This window comes from Cucurbita pepo, chromosome 9 (genome assembly GCF_057944985.1).
Source record: "Cucurbita pepo subsp. pepo isolate OVF chromosome 9, ASM5794498v1, whole genome shotgun sequence".
Taxonomy (NCBI): domain Eukaryota; kingdom Viridiplantae; phylum Streptophyta; class Magnoliopsida; order Cucurbitales; family Cucurbitaceae; genus Cucurbita; species Cucurbita pepo.
This window is the reverse complement of record NC_141806.1, coordinates 11,639,779-11,659,478: the sequence shown is the minus strand read 5'-3', so window position 1 is coordinate 11,659,478 and position 19,700 is coordinate 11,639,779. Positions and strand designations below refer to the sequence as shown.

Here is a 19,700-nt window from a genome sequence, read left to right as displayed (position 1 = left end):
TTATCGTTATTCCCCTAGGTTGATTGGAAGTTTCCACATCGATTGGAGAAGCGAACGAGCGGTAGCAAGGACGCTAGGCCCCGAAGAGGAGTGAATTGTGAGATTTCATATCGGTTGGGAAGGAGAATGAAAAATTCTTTATAAGGGTGTGGAAACCTCTCTGTAATTGACGCGTTTTAAAAACCTTGAGATGAAGCCCGAAAGGAAAAGTCCAAAGAAGACAGAGTATAATATATATTTCATTTTTCAAAAGTTTCATTCTATACTCAATTTTTTTGAAAAATTCAAAAATACCCGCAGAATTAGTACGTGAATGAAACCATTAATTTCATGTTTAAAAAATACTCATAAACAACCATAAGTAGCATTAATATTGAGGACAAAGATGATCTATGAAGTATCGATAAACGGTTTCTCCGCTCACGTACTTCATTTATTCATATTATTAATATTATTAAATGCATTGCCTTAAATACCCTCCATGACCATGACCTTCTCCGCCAGTTCCTGCACCAACTTCCACGTCGAGACGACATGTCGTTCCTTCGTCATCATCCCACCGATGGTAATCCGAATCACAAACACTCCTTTAACCACCGTATGAATCATAAACGCTTTCCCCGACTTATTAATCTCCTCCAGCAATCTCGCATTCATCACATTCGACATGTCGACATCCCAAAACGACAATCGGAAACAAACCATCCCAAAATTCCTCGGCGCAACCAGCTCGAACCGTGGATCTCTCTTCACCATCTCCTCAAAAAGCTTCGCCATTTCCACATGATGTCTAATAAAACTCCTCAAATTCTCCTGTCCATAGCTTTTCATCACAACCCATAATTTAATTGCATGAAACCGGCGGCTAAGCGTGATTTGCCAGTCTTTAAAATCCACCACTTCGCCGGAATCCGTGGCGGCGTTTCTCAAATACGGCGGGTTTGTTGACAGAGAGTTCTTTAACGCCGATGGGTCTTTTAGCCATAGACAGCAACAATCCGGCGCTGAGAAGAATTGTTTGTGGGTGTTTAAGCTGATGGAGTTTACGTTTTCTACGCCGTTGAGGAAGTGGCGGAGCTCTGGACAAATGCAGGCGCTTCCGGCGTAGGCGGCGTCGACGTGAACCCAGATTTTGTGTGGTTGAGCTACGGCGGTAAGTGGACCTAGTGGGTCGACGGCGTTGGTGGAAGTGGTTCCGATTGTTGCACAAAGGTAAAATGGGATGAACCCGTTTTCGATGTCGGATTGGATTGCGATTCTTAGAGAGTTTGGAGATAGCGCATATAGCTCGGATTTTGTTGTTTCGATTACTCGCAAGTTTTCTTCTCCAAAACCTGAGTAAAAGATGTTGGAGGATTATTGATACGGAGTTCAATGTAAGCTAATTAAGGAGATGATTACGAGTCTATAAGTAAGAAATACATCTACGTTGTTATAATGCTCTTAGTGGACAATATCATAACATTTTGAAATCTCGGTATCAGAATCATGCCTTTAACTTAGTCAGACTAATAGAATCTTCAAATGCCGAACAAAGAAGTTGTTAGTTTCGAAGGTGTAGTCAAAAAGGTGACTCAAGTGTTGAATAAATAGTGTAATTTGTTCAAGGGCTCTAGAGAAAGGAGTCAAGCCTCGATAAAGCGGAAATTCTATGGTGTACTTTGTTCGAGGGGAGGAAAATTGTTGAGGATTGTTGGGAGGGATTACCACCGTGGCTAATTAAGGAGATACTAATGAGTTTATAAGTAAAGAATACATCTCCAGTGTTACGAGGTCTTTTGGGGAACCAAAAGCAAAACCATGAGACTTCATATTCAAATTGGACAATATCCTACCATTGTGAAGAGTCGTGGTTTCTAACATGGTATCAGAATCATACCCTTAACTTAGCCATACTAATAGAATTCTCAAATGTCGAACAAAGAAGTTGCTAATCTCGAATGTGTAGTCAAAAAGTGACTCAAGTGTTGAACAAATGGTGTAATTTGTTCGAGGGCTCTAGAGAATGAAGTCAAGCCTCGATTAAGAGGAGACTCTATGGTGTACTTTGTTCAAGGGGAGGAATATTGTTGATGATTGTTGGGAGAGAGTTCCACGTTGGCTAATTAAGGGGATAATCATGGATTTATAAGTAAAGAATACATCTTCATTGGTATGGGTTCTTTTGGAGAAACCAAAAGAAAAACCATGAGAGTTTATGCTCAAAGTGGACAATATCATATCATTGTGAAGGGTCGTGATTCCTAACATGGTATCAGAACCCTGCTCTTAACTTAGTCATACTAATAGAATCCTCAAATGTCAAACAAAAAAGTTGCTAGCTTCAAAGGTTTAGTCAAAAGTGACTCAAGTGTCAAACAAATGGTGTAATTTGTTCGAGGACCGTAGAGAAACGAGTCGAACCTCGATTAAGGGGAGACTCTATCGTGTAATTTATTCGAGAGGATTGTAAAGGATTGTATCTCTATTGGTACGAGGTCTTTTAGAAAAATAAGACAATATCATACCATTGTGGAGAGTCGTAATTCCTAACAAAAAGTAGGTTATGTTGTATCGATGATCTACTAACCTGCAACATGAGCTGCCTTTTTCAGGCACATATGAGTTTGATCCGATGCATAAACAACCAGCTTACTAAATTTATCTCTTCCAATCTCTCTAAGCTTCTGGTCCCTCGCCGCCACCAAAGTGCACAAAATAGCTTCACAAGTAGTTCCCTGAAGAACGCCGCCGCCACCGCCGCCACCGGAGAAGAGAAAAGACTTGGGAAGCTTTAACATCTCACCAAGCCAATCAACAACCAACATTTCAAGCTCCGTCACCGCCGGCGACGACAGCCAATTAAAACCATTAACATTAAAGCCAGAGCTAAGCATTTCTCCAAGAAAAGCCGCAGTGCTTTTACTAGCAGAAAAGTAAGCATAAAAATTAGGGTGTTGCCAGTGAGTGATACCCGGAACCACAAATCGGCTGACATCTTGAAGAATCTGCTCCAAAGATTCCGGAACATTTGGAGCTGATTCTTCTGGAATGTTTTTTCGGAGATAACCAGGATGAACTTGGCTAAGAACCGGATATTGTTCGATGTTTTTGTAATAATCTGCTATGAAATCCACAACTTTGTGTGCTTGACTTCTGAATTCTTCTGGATCTATCGGGTCGATCACATGATTGTCGTTCTCGTGTTCGTTCTCGTGTTCGATGCTACCCATTTGAAAATGTTTTGTTGTCGATGCACATCTTCCTAAATTGCTCCACCTTTTATAGAGCGGAAATTATTTCGTACGAATTATTTAATGAAATCGTTACAATATGGATCTTCTAATAACCCATTAAATACAAAATCCAATACTTTATTCAATCACAATAATAGAGATCTTTTAAATACTTCAATAATTTATTCTCATTAAATATGTGACCGCACACCGTACAGGTCCACCGAGCAGATGCTGTCCTCTTTGTGTTTTCCCTTTCGGGCTTCCCCTCAAGGCTTTTAAAGGTTTTCACACCCTTAATAAATGGTGTTTCGTTCTCCCCAACTAATGTGGGATTCTCACAGTCCAATCGCCTTCGGAGCCAGCGTCCTCGCTATCCTCACAAGATATCTGATGCTTAATAAGTTCTTTATACGAAGGGAGTTACACTTAAATTTGTTGAACCTAATACAAAATTATTGATCACAATTATACAGCGATTTGCTCGAATAATTTATCTATATAGAGAAGTGAGGACCAATAATTTTCTAATGGAAAAGGGAATTAGAGAGAGGGGAAAAGTTAACCTAGCATTTAAATTCTTTAAATCTAATACAAAATTATACATCATAATTATACAATGATCTAAGCACAAAATTATCTACCACAATTATAGAGCGATCTTTACACGAGAGTATATTTTTCTTTTAGCTCGAAATTTTGATTATGATAGATCGCTACTTGGTTGTTGCCTACGAGCCAAAAGCTAACCGTATTATCAATCTCCCAAAGGGGAATAAGTTATGCATGCCTCCAACTTCCTTTTTCAATTTGGTCGGGTTCATCTTTAATCTAATTTATTGAAAAAACATATAAAGACAGATATTCAACTTATAGAAGGTAAGCTTTTTTTATCTCTTAAACTCTCGTTACACTTAACAATGGAACACTCGAGTAAAGGAGTACATGAATTAATCGAAACCATATTCAAATGAGAGCGATCTTGAAAATAAGATAACTAAGAAAGTTACTTTTTTTCAGTGGCAGAACTCCATAGTTAAAGCGTATTTTGCTTGAAATAATTCTATATTAGATGACATCCTGACAGTATTCTTACTATGCATGTGAGTGAGAACAAAACATATGAAAAGACTGATTGGTACGTGAGGATAGTCTTCAATCTTGAAAGCGAGAAGTAGGTGACGTGACCGGAAGATCCTTCTCATCCCCTCACATCTTTAGCTTGGTGTCCATGTGCGAGAATTGCTATTAATAGTTGCACCTGATTTGGTTGATAGCTGCACTCATGGCGATGATCTGCTATCATGGACATTTTTGGCTTAATATCCACGAGGCCTATCGACAGCCTCCACCACCCCACAACCTAAAGACAATGACATCAAACGACGCGGGGAAAAAGCGCCCATTTTTTATTCTGATACTCATAACTGTTCTGGCGGGTTGATTTATGAACAAAATTTTATGGACTGAGAATTGATTCTTTGACAAGATAATCCAAACCTTTCTTTAAACAGCTATTCGGATAATATTGCAGCTTTTTTTGTGATAATCCAAAAGCTGCAATAATGTTATAAGAAGCTATATCGGCGTTAATTCTATTCGTGCACGAGACCAGGTCTCGTGAAGAACGTGAGGAATAGTTTTTTTTTTTTTTTTTTTTTGCCAGAGCTTTTGATAAAAATGAATCCTTCGAAGGAAATTTCGTGTTCGGAATCGATTGTGGCGTCGATGGATTACTTGATCAAGATAGCTGGTTGAATATGGCTCTGGATCGAAGTACACCAAAACAAATTAATGAAGCAAAAAGAATAACTGGAGGAGAGTTTTTTTTTTTTAACGAAAAACCTTGAATACTATGATTTTCAATTTTATTTGTTGTCCATTGGTAAGACTACTTATAGGAGAGAAAATACTAATAGATTTCTAAACTTTCTAAACTTTATCTATTAGTTTGCAGTATGTTACTCAAGTTAATAACTACTAACAATTATTCTAAAATTGATGGGAGTTAATAACTTTCTTTTTGCTAGGTAAAGCTTATTGATTCACATTCTCCTCGGTAAGCTTGACTTTGCTCGAGATTCTTCACTTCTAGTAACTCCTGCATGTTTGTAGATTTAATCCTTGCTAGGGTCTTGGTGAGAATGTGTGCACGTTGCTTTCTAGTGTCAACTTTGGTTGGTCCCTAGTCAATTGTAACGACACTAGATTTTTATTAACCTAAAGTCACTACTGCGTTACGTAACTGTTTTATGCGGAAATAATCCTTTGAAACTAATCATAAAACATTGTCATTGACTTACACGTTTAATAAAGGTATTTAAAAAAAATCAATGGAAAAACTAAAATAGAAATAAGTAAAAAAAAAAAAATAGAAATACCCTCTACTAACATATAGTCTACGAAAATTAAATAGAACTATCTTATGCATGTGCCATGGTATTTAAAATTGTGATGTCATCGCCCGCCGTGTAGGGGAGTCTTGTCTTTACTGGAAAAATAAAAGTAGCACGTGGCTTGAGTATTTTAAAAACTACTCAGTACCATTGGGGTTAGATGCAAGCACATACAATTATGAATTAGACATATCATTTAAATCCATATTCTCTTAGGTAACTTTCCTTAGTGGGTCATTCGATGTGTATTTACTATTCTACACACGACCTATACGTGTGAATATGGACCCACCAATCGGTTGCACACCTCTTGAGCCCCTTTCCTGGTCGGGCTAACATTCTTTGGTGCTCTTGCCATACAACCGGTAGGAAAAGTGATTGTCATAGTATTATGATAAATGCAATCATTTTTCTTTTCATAATGTACCCATCCGTACCCATCATAAATTGGAAAATTTCTTGATGCATGAGGTCCCAACCTTTTTCATTTATCGAACCATGTAAAAACAACCCCTCACATTTTCCTTCATATCGGGGTTGTATAACGTATCGAAACATATTTACTGGGTGTCATTCAAGTCATACATCGTATCATGTCATATCATGCACATAACATGTCCTCCAACATACCATACCATATCATGCACATATCATATCATAAACCATATCACAATATGCATCCTATCATCAAACATATCATATCATCCGCACATCATACCATAACATGTATCATATCATTAACATATCATATCACAAACATATCATTTCATAAACATTTCACACATATAAAACGTTGCAAAATCATGGGGCATGTATCATCATACATGACACAAACTTCTAACCATACGATAGTAAGAACACTTACTTGGTTGGCCTTATGAGAATATTCACTCAATTTCTTTAATAATTTTATTTTTCTAATCTAATTTAACTTGAATTGAGAAATTGAGCATCATACTAACCTTTATTGCCTTAGATAAGGTTGAATTCTACTCCGGGAGGGTAAAAAATGAGGAAATCAGTACAAATTTCCTAAAACCGAGTCGAATGACTGAATTTCGAGCTGAGGAGACGCACTTGAGCCTAGCCAAGCCGCACCGAGCCAACTGAGTTGAAGGAGTCGAGGGTTGTATGCATGACACATGGCAAGGGGAGAAGCTGACATGTACATGGGTCGCGTTTTGGGTTGAGGTGTATACTTCAGGTTTGTGCGGTTCGTCTACTCAGATTGCGAGCGTCTGTGCCGAGCGTCAGGATATTGGATCGTGGTACTGTCTGGGCTGCGATTCCTAAAGAGATTGGGTTTGGGCAGTTGTGCATGGGTCGAGACTCCTGATTAGGCTGCAAATGGATACCTGAGGTTGGATCTATCCCGATGAAGCTTTGAAATTGATGAAATGTGTTGGATGATGAAAGTCTCACATCGGCTAATTTAGGGAATGATCATGGGTTTAGAAGTGAGAAATACTAACTCCATTTGTTGAGGCCTTTTGGGAAGCTCAAAGCAAAGCCATGAGAGCTTATGCTCAACGTGGACAATATCATACTATTGTGGAGAATCGTATTCGTTTAACATGGTATCAGAGCCATGCCCTAAACTTAGTCGTGCCAATAGATTGGTAAATCCTCAAATATCGAACAAATAACTCCAAAAGAAAAGGAGTCAAGCCTCCTCGAAGGCAGTAAAAAATGACTAAGACTCCAAAGGTGTCGAGCCTCGATTAAGGGGAGGCGCACTTTGTTCGAGGGGAGGTGTTGGATGATGAAAGTCCCACATCGGTTAATTTAGGGAATGATCATGGGTTTAGAAGTGAGGAATACTAACTCCATTGGTTGAGGCCTTTTGGGAAGCCCAAAGCAAAGCCATGAGAGCTTATGCTCAGAGTGGACAATATCATACCATTGTGGAGAGTCGTGTTCGTTTAACAAAATACAGCACCAAACTTGTTGTTGAGCATACATGTACCTTCAAAACAATCTGTGACAAGCTTCAGGCTTCAGGCCATTGGCAAACCGTCGAGGACATTGATAAAGTGCATTAGTTCCTTCTTGGACTCGGCACTTGATTTTTCAACTTTTTCTATTGCTTAGATGACTTTCACCCTTCTCCCCTATTTTGTATATTTAGTCTCTAAAGCTGAAAGTTTTGAGTTGTTACAGCGCTTCTTTGAGTCTTCTTACTGCACTCCTACGACATTCACAGTCTCTAATCATGGCCGCACCCATGAAAATCATCCTGCTTCCATAGCAACCAATAAGGTCATTCTCATTCCCACGGCAAAAACTTTTCTAACTGAAGACGAACTCAATTGAGTCAAGGTCATCAACCATTTTGCTGCCAAATATGCCGCACGAAGGGCCATTATGTTGACCGTTACAACCAACAATACGCTTGGATTGACTCTGCTCATGCTCACCTTGCCGAAACTTTCAACATGTCATGTTCTATTGCTAGACTCGACACTACTGATTGATTTTTAGACATTGATGTTTTGACCTATATGACCACCAATCCATCTATTTTGGATCATTCCAAAAATTACACACTCTGTGATGGTAGGAAACATTGCATCTATCCTCATTACCCACATTGGTACTCTTTCTACTTTTCCAAACATTTAGTTATTAGATATTTTGGTTGTCCCTCATCTCACTCAAGATCTTCTTTCAATTAGTAAATTAACATTTGACTTTCCTACCTGGATTACATTAACTAATAATCTTCGTATTGTCCAGAATCGTCAAACAGGAAGGGTGGTGGTGATCGGTAAAAGTGATAGAGGGTTATAGGTACTAGGGCGCAGCAACTCTCCTTTTATTTATATCCTTAAAATAAATCTATACGTAATTCATATGATTATGGCATGTTCACTTGGGTCATGTGAACTATTGTGTTATTTCTTTCTTAAAACAAAAGAGGACATCTTTCTCTTACATTTTTATTGTCTTCTCCATCACTATTTAGTACCTATCAACTTGTGAAAAGTCATTGATTGTCTTGTTCCCGCAATGAACATATATCATGTAACGACCCTATTTTTCTACTGAAATAGAGTAACTACGATATGTATGACGTGACCTTTTTATGCAAAAATATTCCTTTAATATATTTCAAAAACGATGTTATGGACTTACAAGTTAAAAATAAAATCCTTAAATCTATGCAACGCTTATATAAGGAACCAAGAAGGACAAGCCCTTCGTTTGAACACCAGCATGCGAACAGAGTTTCAAGGAACTTAAGAAAATGTTGGTGACTACATTAGTTCTCTCAGTACCAGATGGGTCAGACAACCTTGTAGCGTAAAGAGATGATAAGGTTTTAGGGTTCATGCTTATGCGAAGGGTAACGTAATAGCTTACGCTTCAAGGCAACTGAAGGAGCATGAATGAAATTACCCTACTCACGATCTTGAATTAGCATTTGTAGTGTTTTTCTTGAAGACGTGGCGACATTACCTGTATGAAGAAAAAGTGCAATTATACACTGACTATAAGTGCCTCAAGTACTTATTCATGCCAAAGGAATTGAATATGAGATAGTGAAGATGTTTGAAACTGGCAAAGGAGTATGTTGATTCTAGATAACTATTGTGTGCATACTCAGTTAATCTCCATAACCTATTATGAAGTCTAGGGCTTTGTGGTTAGAGTTACAAATCACTGAGTTTAGATCTAACAATTCTCTAGGAGCCTAACAGATCACCACGGCAAATGTAGCACCTTAGGAGTATTCTTAGGCATCTAGTTGCGTGAATGGTGTCTATAGCTTCGGGGGGGGGGGGGGGGGGGGGGGGGGTCTATAGCTTCGGGGGGGGGGGGGGGGGGGGGGGGGGGGCCGTTTCACATGAAAAACGTGAGACCCACATCGTTTAGCCCATTAGCTACATGGGATAAGGGAGGGGTCGCGCCCTCCAATGAGGGAGACTATCATGGACGTAGGAGGTACTCAGCACACCCCTAGTTAAGATATCATATAGTCTTAGATAGCCATGTACGAGGTAGCGCCTCATAGAGAGATACCCGTCATTCACAACTTGACATAAGGAACTCTTAGGGCTTAAATGAAAGGACAAAGAACCGGAATAGTCCCAATAGGATAAGACCAGAACCAGATGTCCTAAAGTCAATGAGAAACTCGTGGGAATATGTTCAGTCTAGAATGCGACGAGAGCCTACAAGTAGATGGCTTACTGAGTATAATTTTTATACGCATCCCAGTTTTCTTTCCATTTTCAGGTGTTCATAGGCTACTGATCGAGGTGGAGGAGTGTTCGAGAGCTGTGCGGTCACAGAGGGGGTCATTCTGGAGTGTCAGTCCGTTTTCGCATTTTGGAGTCTTTTTTATTCTATTTTATATTTGTACCTTTGTAATATTTGAAACTGTACACTTCTCTTTTCTTTTTATTTTAATTTTATTAGATTCTTCCCTTCTATTATACTCTTCTTCTTTTTTTCTTTTTTTTTTTTTTTTTTTTTTTTTTTTTTGTTAATTCTCGCTTACGAACTGAGTTTCGAAGCTTCGAAAATTGGGTCGTGACAGTTCAACTTGTTTTTCTCGACTTAGGTGGCTCGACTTGAAGTCTCGGGACCATTTCGTACCACTTTGGACAGTCCTAGAGTCATTTTTTACATTTTCAGAAGCATTTAAGGTCAGTATGACATCATTTTGATTAATTTAAGTTACTTTTTAGCTGAAAGTTGATTGAGTTGACTCTGTTAAATGAATTGAATCATCTAATATGCCTTCACTCGATATCGTAGGTCCACATAGATTGAATCAGATTTCAAAGATAGCTTCGAACTAGCATTAGGGATATGATAGTAATTCTAGCTTAGGTCAACCAAGTAAATGTCTTGGATTGGTTTGGTTGGATGAATTGAATGATGTATAAACGACACATGCTTTGTGACCCTCCATGTGCCATGTTTTATAATTGTATGACATGTATTATGTTACGTTATATTATGCAATGACTTATATTACGATATGTATATTGTAAGTTAGGCGATGAGATGTTTATGTTATGTTATGGATTTTGTTGTGACTTCCATGTCGTATGATGTATAATACTTCTAAATGATATGTCATGCACATTATGTTAGAATGGGTACTTTAGGATTATGAAATATTGTTAAGTCACGTATGTATTCATGAAAGTTATGTTACAAAAGAACAAATGTTCGACTTGCATCATACGTTATATTATGGTTTAAAGCTATGAAAACCTCATGCATTTTTGATAAGATAAGGAATCAACTACAAGGGGGGTAAGATTCGGATTACCTTGTTGATCGAATATCTCAAGGCAAGAACACTTGATTGAGATTCGAATCACTCCACAAGCAAGATCGATCATGTCTAGCTTGAATGACTCTTGTTGATCAAATATCTCAAACACTTGTTTGAGATTCGAATCATTCCACAAGCAAGATTGATCATGTCGAGCTTGAATGATTCTACATGCAATCTAAACTACATAGAATTGCAAAGAAACTTAGCCATTGGCTAAAGAAAGCACAAATGCTTCTTTTAATATATTTTCCAAGTCTACCTTACAAATACAACATACATGGCTTTATATAGCCTCAAAAATGAAACTACTAAAGGTATTCCAAGAGTTGTAACATTCCTACTTTATGGCCATAATTAGCCATTATGTAAATGTAACCGAAATTAAATAACAAGTCTTAAAATACAATAACTCTAAATTACTCTAAATTGTAACCCACCCAAAATTTACAACAATCAAACTTCATTTCTTCAATGTAACATGAATTGAAACATCTTTTTGATAATTTTGACAACCTTTTCTTCACATCTTCATTGAAGTATATTGTATGATTGATGTCTCTTGGTTCATATCATTCTCCACTTCTTCAAGAGGATTCATCCTCGAATCTATTTGTGTAACTTTGCTGCAAAAAATAAGTTATGGAAATACGACGGACCTCACAACACTCTTTTACACAAATGAAGCTTTCATTCTTACCTCTCAAATTTTTTAGTAGAGCCCAGATTGGTTTTTTTTTATTTTGGATCGATTAAAAACTAAAAAGATAAAAAAAAAAAAACAAATTGAAAAGAAACGCAAAGGAAACATATATCCGATCTTGAGCCTGCAGCTCTGATACCAAATGATAAGATAAGGAATCAACTACAAGGGGGGTAAGATTCGGATTACCTTGTTGATCGAATATCTCAAGGCAAGAACACTTGATTGAGATTCGAATCACTCCACAAGCAAGATCGATCATGTCTAGCTTGAATGACTCTTGTTGATCAAATATCTCAAACACTTGTTTGAGATTCGAATCATTCCACAAGCAAGATTGATCATGTCGAGCTTGAATGATTCTACATGCAATCTAAACTACATAGAATTGCAAAGAAACTTAGCCATTGGCTAAAGAAAGCACAAATGCTTCTTTTAATATATTTTCCAAGTCTACCTTACAAATACAACATACATGGCTTTATATAGAATTGCAAAGAAACTTAGCCATTAGCTAAAGAAAACACAAATGCTTCTTTTAATATATTTTCCAAGTCTACCTTACAAATACAACATACAACATACATGGCTTTATATAGCCTCAAAAATGAAACTACTAAAGGTATTCCAAGAGTTGTAACATTCCTACTTTATGGCCATAATTAGCCATTATGTAAATGTAACCGAAATTAAATAACAAGTCTTAAAATACAATAACTCTAAATTACTCTAAATTGTAACCCACCCAAAATTTACAACAATCAAACTTCATTTCTTCAATGTAACATGAATTGAAACATCTTTTTGATAATTTTGACAACCTTTTCTTCACATCTTCATTGAAGTATATTGTATGATTGATGTCTCTTGGTTCATATCAATTTTTGTATCTCGCATGCATTGGGATACTTCTCCGTTATGATGAGTACGAATGCTTACATTGCAATATATATGTACGTCATGATATTATGAGGGCTCTTTTTCCTTCATGGCTCCTACTTCGTGAGCGTGCACTAGCTAAAGAGTAGGTCAGGGGATATGTATACGCCCGCATACATAGGTTGTGTGTAGAGAAGTACTACACATCCAATTTTTGTCTCGACTGAAAAGCAGAGTTCAAGGCTATGAAATTTTTTTTTTATGAAATGATAGGTCCCACCATGATTGCTTGTATATGCACTTTCAAACCCGAATAGTGGGGTTGCTTGTATATGCACTTTCACTCTCACTCTTGCTTCCCTCTCTTTTTTTTTTTTTTGCCAACTTGTTGGTGTTGAGTGACAAAACATAGGCATAACTATAATCGAATTGAATGGAACTAACTAAAATCGAATCGGTATCGGTTTCTATTAGGATATTGAGGAAATCTCAACTTCCTCAATTTAAAACACTCGAGACTTGAATGGTTTAGTTCATAAGATTCTAAAACCGACTTAAAATTCAATCTACTCAATTTACGAACTTATATTCAATAAATGGGTTTGGTTAATTCAAGCTCCATTGATTTCCTTTCATCCAATAGTATACCCCAAAGAAAAATCGAGCATTACAGAAAACATAAACGCCCCAAAAAAAAGTAAAGTACATTATAGCTGGTCACACTACGAGCTCGATGGGACCATACACCCACTACACGAATAGTATCAAATTGCCTATTAATATATGTTTCGCTACGTATACTTAAAATCATATGTAGCTCTTACCTTCTCTCATAAATAAAATTTTGGATCTAAATCTTGAAGTCCAACTACTCAAATGAAGATGAAATTTTGGAAAGAGATAAGATCAAATCATATATAAGTTCAATAATATGTAAGCGAGTGATTTGAACATCTAATTTTTTGGTCGATAATATATATTTTAACCAATTAAATTATGTTTAAGCTATCGAAAGAGCATTCCTCTTGGATAGTGTTCGTGACTAATTTGATCGATCGAGAGGATATTATTCATCCGATCATTTTAGGATTTGAAGTGATAGTTCAAACAATTTTTAAATAGGTTAATTGAATATTTGAATCCAAACCATTTATAAAAAAAATGAATCCAAAATAACATAATATATTTTTATTAATAAAAGAAAGTACAAATGTAGATTAAGGCTTCAAATCATAATAATAGAAGAAAAAATAATTGCAAATTAGCTAATAAAAAACATACAAATACACTATCCTTCCTTAAATTAGCCAACTTAGGAACCTCTCCCAAAACTTAGAACAATCATCAACAAGAAATTTAGTGGACTCAAGTCCATTTCATTAAATTATAACAACGAATCCTAATTTAAAATTGTTCGAAACAAAAAGAAAGCAGTCATGATGAACAAAAGGTCCAATCAGAATCACAATATGCTAATTGGTAAAGGGAGCGAGTCGTCTTCTTCAACGACATCGTCATCGTCTTCTTCTATTGTAGCCACAGGCGACGAACCAATCAAATGGGAAATGCGATCAAGTGAAATGCTAGTTCAGAAGCGCACCGACAAATCGGAATCTCCGGCGCCTGATTCTCCACCTCAAAATCAAATTCGGGGCCGCCCGATTAGATATCGCCATCAACTCCCCATCCCCATTCGGTAAAGAAACGTAATAGTTTTGAGCCAATCATCAAAAACAATTTATAAAACAATGTTATGGACTTACACGTGAATATATAATTGTGCATGAGGTCCCCTTATTTTCTACCGTGGTGTAACAAATCATGCAAGACAACTTTTATTCTTTCATCACATTTTACACTCGGTAATATGCATATATAAACTCTTATAAAAATATTTCATCTTATTTCAAAACGTATTATAGCATATTACAGCATATCATGACCTAACATAACATACCGTAGTGTATCATGACATCTCATAATATAACATAGTTTATTGTAACATAACATGACACTTCATTTATATCATAGCGACACATAACATAACATCACATATCAAGGCATATCACACATATGTCATGAGTAAGGCCACTGAACACGTATCAGCAATTCTTCCAATCAAGCTGATAGTAGAACCACTTACGTGTTTAACCTAAGCCAAATCTACTACAACCTTGATCTTTGAGATTAGCTTAAGGCTACTCTCTTAAATTTAGTTCTACAGTCCAACAATCATAAATTAAAATTTTAATATAGAAATTGACTCACCCAATTTTGCATCAAAATAACTTAAATTTGATTTAAAAAAAGTCTGAGCGCATCAGGCACAAGCCAAATTAGCCCTAGAGTCATCAGAAAATATATTCTTCTAAGCGAGGACAACTTTCATTTTTTTTTTTTTAATTTTGGATTATTACATCATACACATTGAATTTTCGTCCTTGAAATGTCTTAATCTTTGAATTACTTCGAGTATTTCTTCCACATCTCTCCTTCTATTCTCACATAGTTTTTCAGCTTGGTAGTTTTGTAAAGACAATTTTCCTCGTACATAGGACCTTCACTTTTCGGGCTAAAATTCTTATTGGTCTTTTCTCGTAACTTAGGTAATCATCTATCTGTAACGACTTGTAATCTGACATAAGTTGGGTCATTCAAATATTTGCCAAGTATGGACATGTGGAATACAATATGAATCACAAAAAGGAATGGTGGTAGGACTAATTTGTATGTCGCCGATCTGATTTAGAATGTCAAAGGATCCAATGAAGCATGGGCTAAGCTTCCCCTTTCGTCCGACCCTTAAGACATCTTTTATCGAGAACACCTTCAATATCTTTTTGCCTACCTCATACTCCAAGTTTCTACGCCTCACGTCGGCATAAACTCTATGTCTACTCTAAGTCATGTACATTCTTGCTTTGATCATTTTGAGCCTCGTTGGTGACTTGGACTAACTCTTGTCCCAATAGTTCATGCTTTCTTACCTCGTCGAGCACACTAGGGCTTTAATTGTTTCAATATCAAGTTTCCAGCAATATCACACCAATAATTGTCTAACACTTGTAGCTATAAATAATTTCCCTAAGATCTAACTTGAAATCCCATCTACTTATAAAACTAAGGCATTACTACAGCTAATATTAGACAAAACATAGTCTTGAAAGTAACATGTGTAAGCTTGTTGTCCTATATAGTTTTTCTTACCCTTTTATGTTTTGTAAGTAACATGTGTAAGCTTGTTGTCCTATATAGTTTTTCTTACCCTTTCGTATTGATGTTAACTTTGTACACTCGTGTATATGTATATATGTGTAGTGTTTGTATTAAACAGTTGCTACCCTCTAGTATGTGCCGCTTTCCTAATCAAAAGATACTTGCTTCCAAGTCCAAGCGCTAGCGGTAGAAGCTAGTCGCCAAAAGCGAACTTCTGGGCCAACTATTAGAATACTGGTAAAGGCGCCTTAGCCTATCAATTCCAGTCTCGAAAAAGAATTGATATCTTGGACTTGTGATGTATCAATTATCATTTTAATGATCAACTTCTCTGATCTATAATATAATTATCTATTAGATAATTATTGATAAGGATACCCGTCAGTATATCAAAAATTTTCCATTTATCTGTGTTGTACTTGTACAAACTTTCTAGCTCTGATCTTTCTCCTTATTCTCTGAATTTCGTTTTTCTTTCATTTGATTCTCCTGGCCGATTCTTCTTTCACTCGGTAAAGCTATTTGAAGAAGCTTTACAGTTGAGTATATGAAAGAGCTAAAAGCAGATATCGGTCTCACTCCTTCAAGCGCGTAAAACTAAATGTGAGCGCGACTCTCCCAACTCAGCTTCGCTCCTATTAATGCGCTTCTCTCCTCTACCTCGGCTTCGCTCCCCTCGAGGCAAAGAAATTAATCAGATTTGAGTAACCCTATGAACTACCACAGAATTGTTCGCTACCTTCTCATCCATCTTGTATTTCTCTACCACAGAATTCATTGACTCTCATATAAAGGTTCAGGTTTCATTATCTTTCTTTTCCTTTTCGTTCGAGACTCCTTTACCGGTCATCGTAATTGTAGGAGGGATTGCCCTTGATCTTATTTGATTATAACTCCCTCACTTTTTAAGAAGCTACTTTTCTCAAACCCGGGATGAACTACTCTCTCGCAAAGAGCCTTCCTTCTATTCCTTCATGCGACAGGTGCACAGAGGTTGGAGCTTTGACCCGGACTCCTCCTTTTTACCTAAATTCATCAATGAATGAGTTACCCAAGACTTGTTGGTAAATCGCTGATTGATTGTAGGTTGAATAATTTCTAGGGAGAATACTGCTGCTGCTGAAAAGGAAAAAAATGCCTCATAAGTTAGATTATTCCAGAATAAATGGATAGTAGTTAGGAGAGGTGTGCCAGCGGGCGGGGGAGCAGAAGCAAAGTTATTAGATACCTTAGGAAAGTCCAGCCAAAAGACTGTCCTCGATTAGAAGATCGTATTTCTAAATTTTCATAAGGTCCCCCTAGAAATCCTTCGAAAGCTTGTTGAATAATTTTTATGGATTCCGTGAACATCATGAGTTGTCTCGTAATAAAACCTGTTGTTGCTAATACTTTCTTCTCGGTTCCTTCTTTCATTACCCGAGCTTGGAGAAGGAAGAGATAAGAGGGCCCTAGGGAGAATGTGTCAAAAACCCTTTTTTTTTTCTTTTTTTATTCTTTTCTTTTCTATTGCAATTTTTGAATTTTTATATATATAATAACTTTTTCTCAAATGGATTACAGGTTCTAGAAATTCAGATCACCATCAAGCTTGACAACATTGTTGCTCAAGGAGATGCCTCTACTCAGAAAATTTTGCAGGTCGGACCATCAAACCAAACTAAAACTGACCTAATCAAACGCTAATCCTTAAGATGACAGCCCCCAGTGTCGAGAGGCTGTCGTGTTCTTGATGAAAAATTTAACTAATCAAGCCATATATTCTCAATCAAAATGTTAGGGCTTCGAACTTTGACACGTATTATAGCAATAAAAGAACTTAAATCAACCCGGGTCATTGAAAAATGATCCCGACTAAATTATTTTGATTCAACCGAGCAATCTTTAGTCACATTGAACGTATAAATTATTTGCTTTTGGTTCTTTGGTTGTAGGGAAAGAGAGTGCAGAAATGTGTTGGAAGGTAACAAATGCAAGAGTGAAAGTAGTAAAGCCAGTCATTGTGACAACCAAATGGGAGACTTTTGATACTCATCCTTCCACCACCAATCTCATTGATATCTAAAGCTACTATGAACACTGATGTGTGATGCCTTCTTTCGAGTTTTCATCGTTACGAAACGGCAAAAACGACTACGTTATGTATTCAAATCGACCCAAAATTGGATGTTTTTGGTAGAAGAAAAATGGTTTAAGGTTCAAACAATGCATTAAAAACTAGAGCAACCGAGCAAGTACATGTGCACACATGACAATAAAACAAGGTTGTCATTGTACCATCACTAATCAATTACTTCTATTTTTCTATTGTAAGCTCAAGCCGGAACCGGGGACTTATCGGCATTGATGCGCTCGTGTTTGCATTCGACGGGGTACTTCTTCATCTTGACATGTTTCGATATCTCCAAATCGAAACATTTGAACATATGCTCCAAAGCGGAGATCTCATGCTCAATATCAATATGTTTTTCATCGTCGTTTTGAGTGAACATTTCTTTAAAACTATGAATCCTATCGAGTCCAACTCGAACACGAAGTCCCATTTCTTCCATTCTTGCATTTTCCCCACTTCTTTTCTCTTGATATTCTTTGATCTTACGTTTCAACGATCGGTATGCATCGAGCGACTTGAGAAGTTGTTCGGTCAACACTTTGTTTCTCTTTTGGAGGGCTTCCATGTTGGCTTGAGCATCAGGTACATTGTTTTTCTTCACTCTATGCTCTGCAACACAAGCTTGAACTTTGCACATCAACATTTCATTTTGTGCTTTGAGATCATTGAGATGTTCTTCCATTCCGTTCAATTGTTGAACCGTCCTCGCTAGCTCCTTCGCGATGATCTCCTTCTCCTTTCCGATGCTCGAACATATGCTTTCGAGGCTTTTCCTTGCAGCCATGCTTGCATTCAGCTCTCTCCTCAATCTCTCCTTCTCATCCATCACCGGTTCGTTACTCCGTTTGTCCCTCGGAACGTTTCGCCTAAGATCGGTGTTGCACCGTCTAAGCTCAGCTGCCCTTTTCTTACCAAGAAATTGAGATTTTTGGATTTGGGTTTTCACATCATCAATTATAAGCATCATTTCAGATATCCTTTGATCTCTACTTCCATTATTGCCTTTCACCGAAGCATCTTTGTACTCATGGATTAGTTTTAATAAAAGCCTCACATTGGTAGATACTCCTAAACAATCAAAAAAAACACATCAATCAAAACACATACCAAAACGCGTAAATTGCAAACTGTTCGATCACGAAAAACACGACATACCGACAAAGTTTTGATCGACGTGATTTTGTCGTGGACTGGTTAATGCATTGGCTAATTCAGAGAACGATAACGCTCGAACACGGGTAACGTCAAGGGATTCCATGAGGAGATAGATGGCTGTAAAAATAGATCAAAAAGAGAAGAAAGGGAAGAACAAGGATGAAAACTAATGCAAAAACTATGGTAAAAAGATAAAAATAAAAATTACTTGAAGAAAAAGAGAGACTGTTTTTTGTTCAATCTCTCCTTTCCCTCTTCTTTGTTTGCAAAACTGTTTTTTTTTCGTACGTTTTGTTGGTGCAAACATGTCTGAAAATGGTCGGTTTTGGCTGTGTTGTGCGCAATTATTGGCCATCCATTGACTTTTTCATTGGCATTGAGAAGTTCTTATTTTTCTTTAACCAATTTGGATTTTTTTTTTTTTTTTAATTTTTAAATAAGGGATTTTAATCCTTAATTGTTTATTTTTGTCAATGATAATTGTTTAAATGGCTCGAATAACGTGGCTCTCAATATGTCTATGTAGCTAAAATTGTTAAATATGAATGGACGGTGTAAGTTTTAATATAGTGATAAATGATAAGAATATGACGCTGAATCTTAATATAAAAATGTTTGATTATCTATAGAAACTCAAATTATTGTAAGATAAGATATCGAAACAATGTAAATAATCACAAAGTGAGGATTAATGAAAAGACGGTCAATAATAATAACGTAGTTTTGAATGTGT

At 36.8% G+C, this 19,700-nt stretch overlaps 2 protein-coding genes across 2 annotated transcripts; both read right to left on the bottom strand.

Moving 5' to 3' along the window:
* Positions 1–302: 302 nt before the first annotated feature.
* LOC111802303 (tyrosine decarboxylase 1) lies at positions 303–3,251 on the bottom strand. The gene is made up of 2 exons (XM_023686614.2): positions 2,570–3,251; positions 303–1,334 (listed from the first exon to the last, which is right to left on the bottom strand). Exons 1-2 carry the CDS (start codon positions 3,210–3,212, stop codon positions 469–471), a joined length of 1,509 nt encoding a protein of 502 aa, XP_023542382.2. The 5' UTR covers positions 3,213–3,251; the 3' UTR covers positions 303–468.
* Positions 3,252–17,678: 14,427 nt separating this feature from the next.
* On the bottom strand, positions 17,679–19,244 carry LOC111802625 (uncharacterized). The gene is made up of 2 exons (XM_023687056.2): positions 18,968–19,244; positions 17,679–18,880 (listed from the first exon to the last, which is right to left on the bottom strand). Exons 1-2 carry the CDS (start codon positions 19,068–19,070, stop codon positions 18,015–18,017), a joined length of 969 nt encoding a protein of 322 aa, XP_023542824.1. The 5' UTR covers positions 19,071–19,244; the 3' UTR covers positions 17,679–18,014.
* Positions 19,245–19,700: the final 456 nt, after the last annotated feature.

What these genes read in the sequence shown, in the direction of transcription:
- LOC111802303 (XM_023686614.2), bottom strand. Translation starts at nt 3,212, where the DNA reads ATGGGTAGCATCGAACACGAGAACGAACACGAGAACGACAATCATGTG. An exon ending in AAAGGCAGCTCATGTTGCAG is followed by an intron (nt 1,335 to 2,569) that starts GTTAGTAGATCA and finishes TCTTTTACTCAG; the next exon opens with GTTTTGGAGAAGAAAACTTG.
- LOC111802625 (XM_023687056.2), bottom strand. Translation starts at nt 19,070, where the DNA reads ATGGAATCCCTTGACGTTACCCGTGTTCGAGCGTTATCGTTCTCTGAA. An exon ending in CGTCGATCAAAACTTTGTCG is followed by an intron (nt 18,881 to 18,967) that starts GTATGTCGTGTT and finishes TTGATTGTTTAG; the next exon opens with GAGTATCTACCAATGTGAGG.